Genomic DNA, 14,114 nt, shown 5'->3' with positions numbered 1-14,114 from the left:
TTAGTTTAACTGAGTACTTTATATATAAACTATCCGATCCGTATCCGAAACTATCCGATCCGTATCCGAAAACTATCCGATCCGTATCCGAAAATTATCCGTATCCGTTTTCTTAGGATATGGTTTTAATTTTTGCTATCCGTCAAATATCCGTATCCGAATCCGTATCCGGATAAAAAATATGGATCCGGATATGGGTTGAGCACTATCCGAGCCGTATCGGATCCGTTTTCACCCCTAACCGCACCCCAAACTCTTCCCTCCAAACAAAGCCATCTCGTTCTCTGAAACCCCACTGGTATCATCAACCACAAAAAATGGAGCTACCAACATGGCTTGCCTACTTAGCCACCGTACTCGCCTCCATCCTCCTCCTCAAAATCCTCTCTAACCGCCGCCAAAAGTATAACCTCCCGCCTGGCCCAAACCCTTGGCCTGTGATTGGAAATCTTAATATTATCGGTTCCCTTCCTCACCGCTCTCTCCACGAGCTTTCCCAAAAGTACGGCCCACTCTTCCATCTCCGCTTCGGCTCCTTCCCCGTCGTCGTCGGCTCGTCCGTCGACATGGCTAAATTCTTCCTCAAGACCCACGACGCAGTCTTCGCCGACCGCCCCAAAATGGCGGCCGGGAAGTACACCACTTACAACTACTCCGACATCCTTTGGACCAACTATGGCCCGTACTGGCGCCAAGCACGTAGGCTTTGCCTCACGGAACTCTTCAGTGCTAAGAGACTCGGCTCATACGAGTATATAAGGAAAGAAGAGGTCAACGCACTTGTAATCAGATTGTTTAACTCTTCGTGGACGAAGGTGTTATTGAGGGATTATCTTTACATCGCTAACCTTAACATCGTTAGTAGGATGGTATTGGGGAAGAAGTATTTGGACGAGTCGGCGGAGGGGTCGATACTGTCGCCTGAGGAGTTCAAGGAGATGATCGACGAGTTGTTCTTGCTCAATGGGGTGTTAAATATTGGGGACTTCATCCCTTGGTTGGATTTCTTGGACTTGCAAGGGTATATTAGGAGGATGAAGAGGGTCAGCAGAACGTTCGATAGGTTTCTTGAGCACGTGCTGGATGAGCACGAGAAGAGGAGTTATGAGGAGGGTGAGGATTTGGTGGCGAAGGACATGGTGGACGTGCTGCTACAATTCGCGGACGATCCTAATTTGGAGGTCAAGCTTCAAAGGGAAGGCGTCAAAGCTTTTATTCTGGTGAGCTTTTCTATCTAACAAATGTTTTTGGATTTATTTACAGTCAATTAGCAGCTTTAAATTTTAGTTTACTCTTACCGTACCTTTTTATGGGCCGGACATGACCTCACTATTAGCCAACATTATGTGTACCAGGATTAGCTAGGAGTGTAGATAATTAAGTCGATTCTAATTTAATTTTAAATTAAACTACACTCATTATATTTAATTAATTAGCTTGACTGGGATATCCGGCTTGACTTACCAGATAACTTTGAACAGCTAAACATCATATGAGTGACGATTGCTTCGGCTGGCGTATTAGTGTATATTGCAACCTAAGATTCTCACGCCATGTTGTGTTTGGCTTCTTCTTTCAATATATATTTTCTCACTTATAATTTAGTAACCGTACACACGTTTTCTTTGCGGAATAGTTGTCCGTATCTTCGGTGCAATATAATTAATTTTTTATCAATCAATTTGATAAAGATTTAACGGTTAAGATCTTTAAGGGTATAATAGGAATGAAAGATAGTACCGGTTCAGTAGGTAATTTTTTTTAGATACATAATCTTACACATTATTTTTTAACAATTATATTATTTTAATATTTTATTAAGTAAAAGACATATATATCATTAATTGAGAGTAATGTATATATATCAAAATATGGGTATTGATGTCTTTTATAATTAACTTGATGAAAATTTAATTATATTTTATCTTTTTGATTATTTTTTATTATTTACATATATCTCCTATTAGTTTAAGATTGATTTAAATTAAATTTTAATAGATAGAGATGAAGAATTATATTTAAATTGAAGTTTATCTTCAAATAATCAAATTTAAATTATTTAATATTAAATGATATCTCCTATAATTAAGGCATAATTATATTTAAGAGAGAAATCTTAACAGAAGAAAAAAAAAATGTGTAGAACGCTTCTTCCGTACCGTAAAGTTAATTGTTTATCAATCACTTTGATGAAGATCTAATGGTTAAGATTTTCAAGGGTATAACAAGAAGATTGGAAAGTTAGGCTCACGTAATTAATCTTCTTAACTAATATACTCCTTTTCTTACATAATGTAGTTTTGGAACCGGTAGCGAAAAATCGGTATCAGGTATGAAAATTGACTATTATAACCGTTGATTAAGATTATAATTTTTAAAATCGTATTGAAATTATTTGCCATCAACCTATCATGTTGATTGTCAACCTCCAACTCGCCGAGGACTGCGAAATCTTACGTACGGTAATTACCTAAATGGTTTATTATGTCTTTCTCGGGTAGGACATCGTTTTCCTCATTTAACAATGGCATGGTTATCTCGGTCGAAGAAGCACTGGGTTAATAAAAAAAACAAAATATTTTAGCTGTCGGGGGATGTGTGTGTGTGACTTTGGCTCTTATAATACTATTGAGCAATTAACGACATTCTTGTACATAAGTGCATATCAGCACTCAGCACCAGTGTTGATGATGTCGACTAGCTCCCTTATATCAACACAACTGTGCAAGATAGGTCTCTCGACTGTTCGTAAGATACTGTCGTCTTCCTCCCAAGTTAATCACATCTCCAACAGGTGAGATTGTTATTGTTACCCGTTGTTACTGTCAGTGAGCTCGAAAGGTGAGATTGATTTGGGCTACAGGCTAGGATAAGGTGACAAAAAATTCATCCATATTGATAATTTACTTTAAAAACTCACCTATTAGGCTATTTCATTTGGTTCATAAGCCTGTTTATTTTAGCCTAATTCTCATCGCCCATTCAGAATATATAGAAACACAATTTACTCCTTTGTAACATATATAATTCAAGGAACAGATTTTATAAATTTATTAATCCTACTTACGTTAGTGTAAACTAGCCTTTATAAACACCCTGTTTCTCTTCCGACTTAGTTAATCACCGTTGCACCGCACCGTAACTAGGACCTGATATCCGGAGGCACTGAGAGCGCCTCTATTACAGTAGAGTGGGCCATCTCCGAGCTCCTCAGGCAACCGGAAAAGTTCGCCAAGGCCACCGAGGAGCTCGACCGCGTCGTCGGCCGAGATCGGTGGGTGGAAGAGAAGGACGTCCACTCCCTCCCCTACATCGAAGCCGTCGTCAAAGAAACCATGAGGATGCACCCCGTCGCGCCGATGCTCGCCCCCCACCTCTCCCGCGAAGACGCCACCGTCGACGGCTACGACATCCCCGCTGGAACGCGCGTGCTCGTCAACATTTGGGCGATTGGACGTGATCCCAAGAGTTGGGACAAACCTCACGAGTTCAATCCCGAGAGGTTCTTGGGCAGCTCGGTAGATGTCAAGGGAAAAGACTTTGAGTTGTTGCCGTTTGGGTCGGGAAGGCGTATGTGTCCTGGTTATAACCTTGGGCTTAAGGTGATCCAGGTGAGCTTGGCTAATCTGCTTCATGGCTTCGCGTGGAGGTTGCCTGACGGGATGAAGGTGGAGGATTTGTGCATGGAGGAGACCTTTGGGCTGTCCATGCCGAGGAAAGTGCCGCTCCAGGTCGTCGTCGAGCCGAAGCTGCCGAGTCATCTTTATGAAGTACTGTGAGTTGTTGGTTTGAAGAAATGTGATAGTAGAAATAATGGGTGCGGTCTGTCATAATAAGATGGTGGATTTTAAGTTTGAGTTTTGTATGGTAATTATAGCTATGAACACTGGGAACAATGGCTTGTCATGTAATATATTTCTGTTTACCTTACTAATGTCCTTTTGATCACTTTTAAGCTCCGTTTTTCTTTTAAAAATATTGTATTTTTACTATCAAAAGAAGAGAGCTAATATCTAAGTGTAAGTTATTTTGTTGTTTAGTTTAGTACTAGTATAATAAGTAATAACTATATTTGAAGTGATGTAAAATAGATATTAAAATAATAATGAATAATAAATTTATATTAGAAATTGATGATATTTTAAACTAGATAATAGAAATACTATTGATGGGATGTAAAGTAGTAGTAATTTAATGTTATTTTTAATTTAGGGCAAATTAATAATTTTAAGTTATTAGTAAAAATTAATTTTAAATATTGTATGAAATAAAAGAAGAGAAAATTATGAATTAATATATGAGAAGAAGTTAAGTTGCTACTATATTAGAATAAGAAAGCCTATTCGAGAGAAAGCTAATCAATAAGAGTATCTCCAATGCTTGCTCCATATTTGAAGCCCAAAATATAGAGCCAAAAATGGAGCAAGAGCCCGGTACACTCCAATGCACTGGGCTCCATATATATTATAATAATAATATAATATATATTATTATATTAGTTATTTTAAATTGTTTAATATATCATTTTAGCGTTATTATTTTTTATTAAAAAATATATGGTTAGAAAATTCTCATCGAGATCTTTAAAATAAAATTAATATTCAATAGTTTTAGAAGTAATTTTAAATTATTAATTTTTTAATTAAACGCATCGAAATTACATTACACGAAATAAACATCGAAATAAGTATTACATATCATTAACTAAAAATATCAAAATTACATTATCTAAAATTGAAGAGCTTGAAGCCAATGATGATGAACGATTTCAACGATTCCTTGCACGACATAGGAAGATCCAAGTTAGAGAGGCTCATTTTGAGCTTCGAAATGCACTAATTGAACACGAGCAGAACTTTGTCGAGTACATTTATATATATATATATATATAATAAAAAAGGACTCTATCGAGTAAAAAATAGAAAGATTCTATCAAGTAGGTACCTTTATATTTCTTATAATAACAAAAAATAGAAACCAAATTTCTTAAATTATAAACAAAAATTCCAGGCTCAAACTAGAAGAAGCCGGCTCGACCCATTTACACTCCTAAATTACTTAATCAAGCAAATGAAAAGCCATTTAAATTAAATTACCTCCTCCTCCTCCATCTATAATCCCCAAACACTCCCCTACCATCAAAGCCTTCTCTTTCTCCGAAACCCCAGTGGTATCGTCAACTACAAACAATGGAGCTACCGACATGGCTTGCCTACTTAGCCACCGTACTTGCCCCCATCCTCCTCCTCCTTAAAGTCCTCTGTAACCGCCACCAAAAGTACAACCTCCCGCCCGGCCCAAACCCATGGCCTGTGATTGGAAATCTTAACCTTATCGGTACCCTTCCTCACCGCTCTTTCCGCGAGCTCTCCCAAAAGTACGGCCCACTCTTCTATCTCCGCTTCGGCTCCTTTCCCGTCGTCGTCGGCTCGTCCGTCGACATGGCTAAATTCTTCCTCAAGACCCACGACGCAGTCTTCGCCGACCGCCCCAAAATGGCGGCCGGGAAGTACACCACTTACAACTACTCCAACATCCTTTGGAGCAACTACGGCCCGTACTGGCGCCAAGCGCGTAGGCTTTGCCTCACGGAACTCTTTAGTGCTAAGAGACTCGGCTCATACGAGTATATTAGGAAAGAAGAGGTCAACGCACTTGTATTCAGATTGTTCAACTCTTCGGGAACGGTGGTGTTACTGGGGGATCATCTTTACACCACTAGCCTTAACATCGTTAGTAGGATGGTAATGGGAAAGAAGTATCTGGACAAGTCGTCTGGGTCGATACTGTCGCCGGAGGAGTTCATGGAGATGATCCATGAGTTCTTCTTGCTCAATGGGGTGTTAAATATTGGGGACTTCATCCCTTGGTTGGATTTCTTGGACTTGCAAGGGTATGTTAGGAGGATGAAGAGGCTCAGCCGCAAGTTCGATAGGTTTCTTGAGCACGTGCTGGATGAACACAAGAAGAGGAGTTATGACGAGGGTGAGGATGACATGGTGGACGTGCTGCTACAATTCGCGGACGATCCTAATTTGGAGGTTAAGCTTCAAAGGGAAGGAATCAAAGCTTTTATTCAGGTGAGCTTTTCTGTGTAAGAAATCTTTTTGGATTTATTTACAGTTAATTAGCTGCTTTAATTAGCTTACGTACTCCTACGGTCCCTTATGGGCCGAAGACCTCCATCATTATGTGTATCAGAGTTAGCTAGCCAGGGGTGTACGTAGCTAATTAAGTCGAGTCTAATTTAAGTTTGAATTAAAAAGTCTCGTTATATATATTGAATTCAATTAATTAGCTTGAGTGGGAGTGCCTTGCTCGAGCCGGCTTGACTTACTAAATAAACTTTAAAGAGCTAAACATCATATTAGTGTCGATATATTTCTTCGAAACATAAGATTCTGACGCCGTGTCGTGTTTGGCTTCTTCTTTCAGTACATCTTCACACTAATAATTTAGTAACTGTACACATTTTCTTCGCGTTATTGCTGCCCTTTAATCTCAGTCTATCATCTCGTCCACCTCAAACTTGCCAAGGATCCATTTTGCTGCCAAATCTTAAGTAGGATTATTACCTGAATTCCTTATTATGTTTTTCTCGTGTAGGACGTCGTTTCTTTCATTTAGTAATGGCAAGTTTATCTGGGTGAACGTAGCACGGGATTATTAATAAAAAAAACATTTTAGCGGTTGGGATGTGTCTAAAAGGAGCTTTCCAAAATTGACCAATCTCCTACCGTATGGTCCTTATTATTTTGCGTGTAGGGGTGTATACGAGCCAAGTCTGAGCGAGCCGGTTCTGGCTCAGTTCAACTCGAGACGAGCTCGAGCTAAACCTAACTGAGTCCAAGTCAAGCTCGGGCTTAATTAGAGGATGAGGTGGTGGTGGCATAGATGACGGCTTGCCAAAGAAGTCGGAGATGGATGGAGGAGGAAGCGACGATAAGGAGATGGTAAATGAAGGAGAAGGAGGAGGCCGACGGAGAGGAAGGCATGGCGCTATGGTGGTGGCTTGCTGATGGAGATCGACGGAGAGGGAAGAGGTGGCGGCGCATGGGGTGAGGTTATGAATGGTGATCGGGTGGATAAAAATGAGGGTAAGGGTGAGGTGGAGAGTGAGTGTGAAGATGAGGGTGGGGTAGACGAGGGAATTGAGGATAGGGAAAGTGATGTGATGAGCTGGGTGAGGGAATTAAGGATAGGGAATTGAGGATAGGGAAAGTGATGTGATGAGCTGGGTGAGGGGAATTGAGGATAGGGAAAGTGATGTGATGAGCTGGGTGAGGGAATTAAGGATAGGGAATTGAGGATAGGGAATGTGACATTATGCGCTGAAGTTATGGGTAAGGGTGAGGTAGTTGAGTGTGATGAATATTTAATGGCTTATGGGTAAGGATGGGTTATTGAGGTACATGCGGCAATATTTCTTTATGCCACGTCTCTATTGAGCCGAGCCGGCTCCGGCTCAGGCTCGACTTAATATTTATTTCGAGTCTGTTATGACCGCTCAGACTGAGCCGAGCCGGACTCAAACTTCACCCGAGCCGAGCCCGAGCCACTCGTCAAGCCTAACAACACTATGTGTGTGTCAGCATGTGTGACTTTGGCTCTTATAAAACATTGAGTAATCAACGAGTTAGCACCCAGCACCACCGTTGTTGAGGTCTACCAGCTCCTTATATCAGCATAACCCGTTGTCCTCTGTTCCTAAGATACTGTTCTCTTCCTCCCGAGTTAAAGAAATCCAGTAAATCCAATCTTAAGGAGAATCCTACAACGTAGCTCTCTCTCTCTCTGATTGGGTATGCTAATGGCCAGAGGCAAGGTGTTTCTTATTGACTCTCAACTGTCGTCGGAGCAAGAGGGCTTGCTTCGCAGGATAAGAGAATTTATAACTGATCTTCTTTTAATTAGCTGAAATACAGCTCCTTGATTCCAACAAAAAAAATAAAAATGTCAGACTGATTTGGCCTACAAGTTAGGGTAAGGTGACAAAAAATTCATCCATATTGATAATTTACTTTAGAAACTCACCTATTAGGCTATTTCATTTGGCCCATAAGCCTGTTTAATTTAGCCTAACACTCATCACCTATTTAGAATATATATATAAACACACAATTTACTCCTTTGTAACATAAATAAATGAACCCCCTGTTTATTTTAGAAATATTTTTTTTATAACAGTTAAACATGATAATAACTTCATTCTATAATATAAATATTATTAATCAAAATTCTATTTTATACCACACACTAATATAATTATTAATTTATCCTTCAAATTTATCTCCTTAATCTACTCAATGTAAAGGACATTTATGTTTACAAAAAATAAAATATTTTTTTATCTTCATTTTGAAAATAATTATTATATTTTTTTTCTTCTTAAAATATAACTGAACATAAGAATTATTATTCTTAAAATAAAAAACTCATCTTAAAAATAATAAAAATGAATGACCATTCTAAAATTAGTCATATTCATAATACCTTAAGGAACACGTTGTACAAACTTGTTAATTCTACATAAAATAGTGTAAGCTAGCCTTTAAAACTTGTCTTCCTGACTTAGTAAGCTAACCACCGGTGTGCGACATAAGTAGGACATGATAACGGGAGGCACTGAGAGCACCTCCGTTACAGTAGAGTGGGCCATCTCCGAGCTCCTCAGGCAACCGGAAAAGTTCGCCAAGGCCACCGAGGAGCTCGACCGCGTCGTCGGCCGAGATCGGTGGGTGGAAGAGAAGGACGTCCACTCCCTCCCCTACATCGAAGCCGTCGTCAAAGAAACCATGAGGATGCACCCCGTCGCGCCGATGCTCGCCCCCCACCTCTCCCGCGAAGACGCCACCGTCGACGGCTACGACATCCCCGCTGGAACGCGCGTGCTCGTCAACATTTGGGCGATTGGACGTGATCCCAAGAGTTGGGACAAACCTCACGAGTTCAATCCCGAGAGGTTCTTGGGCAGCTCGGTAGATGTCAAGGGAAAAGACTTTGAGTTGTTGCCGTTTGGGTCGGGAAGGCGTATGTGTCCTGGTTATAACCTTGGGCTTAAGGTGGTCCAGGTGAGCTTGGCTAATCTGCTTCATGGCTTCGGGTGGAGGTTGCCTGACGGGATGAAGGTGGAGGATTTGTGCATGGAGGAGAGGTTTGCGCTGTCCACGACGAGGAAGATGCCGCTCGAGGTCGTCGTCGAGCCGAAGCTACCGAGTCATCTTTATGAAGTACTGTGAGCTGTTGTTGGTTTTATTGGAGAAATGTAATAGTATGATAGTATAAATAATGGTTTGGTCTGTCGTAATAAGATGGTCGCTTTTAAGCTTGAATTAGGGAATTATGTATGTTTACTGTAGCTTTGAACACTTGGAATAAGGGCTTGTCATGAAATATATTTCGTTACCTTATGAATGTTCTTTTCATCACTTTAAGCTCCCTTCACCTGTGAAATAAAGACCAATTTAAAAAATATATATTCTATTTTTTGTAATATTAGAAGAAGAGGGCTAATACCATTATCAATTATTTTATCATTTAGTTGAATACTAGTAGAAGGAGTAATAATGATATTTGTTGTGATAATATGATGTAAAGTTGATGTTAAAATAATAAAGAATAGTAAAGTTATTTTAGGAATTAGAGATATTTTAAACTAAATAATAAAATATTTATGATTGGATGTAAATTAATAGTAATTAGGTGTTATCTAATTTTAAACTATTATTAAATTAATTTTTAAATATTGTATGGAATAAGAGTAAATAGAATAACGAATTAGTATACCGGAAGAAGCTAAATTTTTATTTACTTACTCTACTATAGTAAAAATGTTTATTCCAGAGAAATATTATTTTTATTATACAAGTGAACTAAGGTTTTGATAATTAAGGTAGTAAATGGGTGGGTAGAACAAGTTGATGGTCTATTAGTCTATTTTTGTATCCTTAAAATATTAAAGTTTGTTTCTCGAGTGGCACTAACGCTACGACAAGCTCCAAATTGTATCAGAGAAGAATAGATGATCAGTAGACAAGATTTGACTATATTCTAAGTTCTGAATGAATATTTTAAGTCCACCGGCACTTGTAAAAATTAAAATAAAAAGTTTTATTTTGTACATAGAATTTTATTATTATGTATAAATGTTTTGGATTAATTGCAGCTTACTGCTTATCTATATTGTGTAGCGTAATCCAACGGTCCTTATTGAGCCCCCTTATGAGTCCAAAACTCTCAGTAATCATCAGATAATTACCCCCATAATATATATATATTAAAAAAGAATAGGAGTGGAATTATGTACATCAGACTATTTTAAAGAGTTAAAACGTCATATAAGTGAGGATTTCTTCGAAGGTGGTTGAGGAATGACGTGGCATGGAATATGAGTGACTGTATCAAGTATTTTTTTAAATAAAAATAATAAAAAATGACTCTATCAAGTTAAAAAAGAAAGATTCTATCAAGTGGCACCAATTTGTCCAAATTTCCAAAAATTTTATAGTTAAATATATGGAATTGTATATATTTTTTAATTTAATAATATATTATTTTTAAAGTAATAAAAATATATTTATCTTGTTTAATAAATTTTTACCGGTTGAGGCTATACATTTTTTTTTTTTAGTTACCATTCACTACTTTGTCCAATCAAAATATCAAATCATTTTTGTATCAATAATTTAGTTTTTTTTTAGAAAAATAGACTACCTTATAAATTGACCGTTTTGATCCTCCCACTAAGCTTAATACCAATAGTTATCTCTTTGGACTTAGTCCATGGACAAGCGAAAAATTTAGCGCTTTATACGTAAAAAAAATTATAAAATAATTTAATATTTTTTCAAATAGTATAAGCTTCGATCAGCTTTTTAAAATAGATGATTGTACGGTTCTCATCGGTTTCTTTTCCGACAATTTGATTTACTCAGCTAAAGGTGTGCTCACTCTAAAACCCTTTTTTTTTTTTTTTTTAGCTAACATACACTGATATTTAACAATTTTAAATTTAAGAATGTGAGCATTGAATTGTTTATATCACACATCTAGAATGTTAGTTTCATAAAGATGGGTGAGAGTTGGAGGAAAGACAAAGCCCTAAACCCCATCCATTTTAAGAATATTTTTATTTTTATTTTTGAATATAATATAAATTTTTTTTTAAAAAAATATATTCTATTTTTTATAAAATTAACATGAATACACATTGATTTAATATAAAATAAATTGTTAAGATAGATATTAATAATAAATTAGTAATTGAGTTAGTTTGTGATATAAAATATAATTTTAATAAATAGCATTTATATTTTAAACTAAAATTATTATAATAATATAATTATTATATTTTTATTTAGAATACAAGTAAATATAAAAATAATTATTTATTAAGTAAAGATCGTAAACTAGACCTAAAAAATTAAGGAAGTTGGAATATTTACTTGCTCTAAACACGAGCTTTCACTATTTGAGAAGTTTTGATAGATCATTGAATTATTTAGAGAATTTTTGGTAAACTACTAACATGGCCATAACATGCCCCTTCTTGTAGGAAGTTTGGTATCAGTAATTTAACCTAATTAAAAAATAGACTGAATCCTTGCTAAACGCATCAATCATTCAGCTTGTCTATTCCATTTCATTAGCCTAGATGGGTCAACCGACAGTCTTTTTGAAACCTAAAATCCACTGCCCTTCCGTCTATATACACTACCACAACCATTTCTTAACTACTCCAAAACCATTACTTTAGTACATCAACAAAACAATGGAATTACCAACATGGCTCACCCACTTCGCCACCATACTCGCTTCCGTTCTCCTCCTCAAAACCCTCCTGAGCCGCTGCCGTTGCCGCAGCCGCAAGTACAACCTCCCTCCCGGCCCGAAACCGTGGCCGGTGATTGGAAATCTTAATCTTATCGGTTCCCTTCCTCACCGCTCTCTCCACGAGCTCTCCCAAAAGTACGGCTCACTCCTCTACCTCCGCTTCGGCTCCTTCCCCGTCGTCGTCGGCTCGTCCGTCGACATGGCTAAATTCTTCCTCAAGACCCACGACGTTATCTTCGTCGACCGCCCCAAGACCGCGGCCGGCAAGTACACCACTTACAACTACTCCGACATCACTTGGTCCCCTTACGGCCCATACTGGCGTCAAGCACGTAAGATGTGCCTCACAGAACTCTTTAGTGCTAAGAGACTCGACTCATATGAGTGCATAAGAAAAGAAGAGGTAAAGGCACTTCTAATAAGATTGTTTAAATCTTCGGGGAGGAAGGTGTTACTTAAGGATTACCTTTCTACTGCTAACCTTAACATTATTAGTAGGATGGTGTTAGGGAAGAATTATCTGGATGAATCGGAGGGGTCGATAGTGTCTCCGGAGGAGTTCAAGTGGATGCTCGATGAGTTGTTCTTACTTAATGGGGTGTTAAACATTGGGGACTCGATCCCTTGGTTGGACTTCTTGGACTTGCAAGGTTATATTAGGAGGATGAAGAGTCTAAGCAAGAAGTTTGATAGGTTTCTCGAGCATGTGCTTGATGAGCACAATGAGAGGCGTTTTAAGGCGGGTGACGATTTCGTGCCCAAGGACACGGTGGACGTGTTGCTGCAACTTGCGGATGATCCTAATTTGGTGGTCCAGCTCAAGAGAGAAGGAATCAAAGGTTTTACTCAGGTGAGATTTTTATTTTCTACATCTATAGATTTTTATTAATATGTATAAATAATGCTTATCTATATACCGTAGCGTAATCCAAAACTCTCAATATGTAATCATCAAACTACTGAACCTTATATATTTTGGATCAGAATAGATGTGATCATTACGTGTTTAGACTATTTTAAAGAGCTAAAACGTCATGTGAGTGATGAGTTCTTCAGGAGGTGGTCGACGCAATAAGGGATTCCGATGTCACGTGGTGGTTAGCTGCAATTATTCACGACCTGAACTCTGTACAGTTAAAAAAAAGAAAGACTATTATTCAAGTCTCGTCTTTAAGTTTTCTCTCCTCGGTCTCCAAAGATGGTGACAAATCTTAGTGCAGCTCGTTTTCAACTGCTATAAAGCGACTCTTTCCTTGGAAGGAAAGAAGTCTAAAAAATTAAAGTGAAGTGAAAATCATTTTTTTTTAATTTAATTTTTGCAGTTCATGAGGTGTATAAGTAGTTAATCCTACTTATATAGTGTAAGTTTAACGAATACCTTTCTTCCTTCCAATTTATCAAGCTAACCACCGAGTGCACAACGACATCTATAGGACCTGATAGCCGGAGGCACAGAGAGCTCCGCCGTGACAGTGGAGTGGGCCATCTCCGAGCTCCTCAGGAAGCCGGTAATCTTCGCCAAGGCCACTGAGGAGCTCGACCGCGCCGTCGGCCGAGACAAGTGGGTGGAAGAGAAGGATGTCCACCGCCTCCCCTACATCGAAGCCATCATCAAGGAAACCATGAGGCTGCACCCTGTCGGGCCGATGCTCGCCCCTCGCCTCTCCCGCGAAGACTCCACCGTCGACGGCTACGACATCCCCGCCGGAACGCGCGTGCTCGTCAACGTTTGGGCAATTGCACGAGACCCCGAGATTTGGGACAAACCTCACGAGTTCAGGCCGGAAAGGTTCTTAGGCAGCCCGATAGATGTCAAGGGAAAAGACTTTGAGTTGTTGCCGTTTGGGTCGGGAAGGCGTATGTGCCCTGGTTATAATCTTGGGCTTAAGGTGATCCAGGTGAGCTTGGCTAATCTACTTCATGGCTTCGCATGGAGGTTGCCTGATGGGATGAAGGTGGAGGAACTGTGCATGGAGGAGATCTTTGGGCTGTCCACTCCAAGGAAGGTGCCGCTCGAGGCCGTCGTCGAGCCGAAGCTACCGAGTCATCTGTATGGAGTACTGTGAGTTAATTGTCGTCGTCGTTGTTGGGTAATAGCGTGAGCTATACATAATAAGGTGGTCGCTTTTATGTTCCAGTAGGGAGCTATATATGTGTGGGTGTGGCAATAAATATAGTAGTTGATGTAAAATTTAGCTATGAACAATTGGAAAATGTGCTTGTTATAATTATTAAGCAATTCCATTCTCCATCTTAATGCTATCAATATATGGTGGAAGTTT

The 14,114-nt window shown here is 38.8% G+C and overlaps 2 protein-coding genes across 2 annotated transcripts; both read left to right on the top strand.

The window, feature by feature from the left end:
• The first annotated feature begins 317 nt into the window (after positions 1-317).
• LOC140778647 (trimethyltridecatetraene synthase-like) lies at positions 318-3,881 on the top strand. The gene is made up of 2 exons (XM_073123455.1): positions 318-1,220; positions 3,147-3,881. Exons 1-2 carry the CDS (start codon positions 318-320, stop codon positions 3,777-3,779), a joined length of 1,536 nt encoding a protein of 511 aa, XP_072979556.1. The 3' UTR covers positions 3,780-3,881.
• A 1,224-nt stretch (positions 3,882-5,105) lies between these two features.
• On the top strand, positions 5,106-14,067 carry LOC140777034 (uncharacterized). Its single transcript, XM_073120936.1, has 5 exons — positions 5,106-6,080; positions 8,607-9,235; positions 10,191-10,239; positions 11,756-12,682; positions 13,266-14,067. The coding sequence occupies exons 1-5, from the start codon at positions 5,190-5,192 to the stop codon at positions 13,896-13,898; spliced, it is 3,129 nt and encodes a 1,042-aa protein (XP_072977037.1). The 5' UTR covers positions 5,106-5,189; the 3' UTR covers positions 13,899-14,067.
• Positions 14,068-14,114: the final 47 nt, after the last annotated feature.

The sequence above is a fragment of the Typha angustifolia genome, chromosome 15 (assembly GCF_048772165.1).
Source record: "Typha angustifolia cultivar Huaian chromosome 15, ASM4877216v1, whole genome shotgun sequence".
Taxonomy (NCBI): domain Eukaryota; kingdom Viridiplantae; phylum Streptophyta; class Magnoliopsida; order Poales; family Typhaceae; genus Typha; species Typha angustifolia.
The sequence above is the reverse complement of the archived record's forward strand: the minus strand, read 5'-3'. Positions and strand labels throughout refer to the sequence as shown.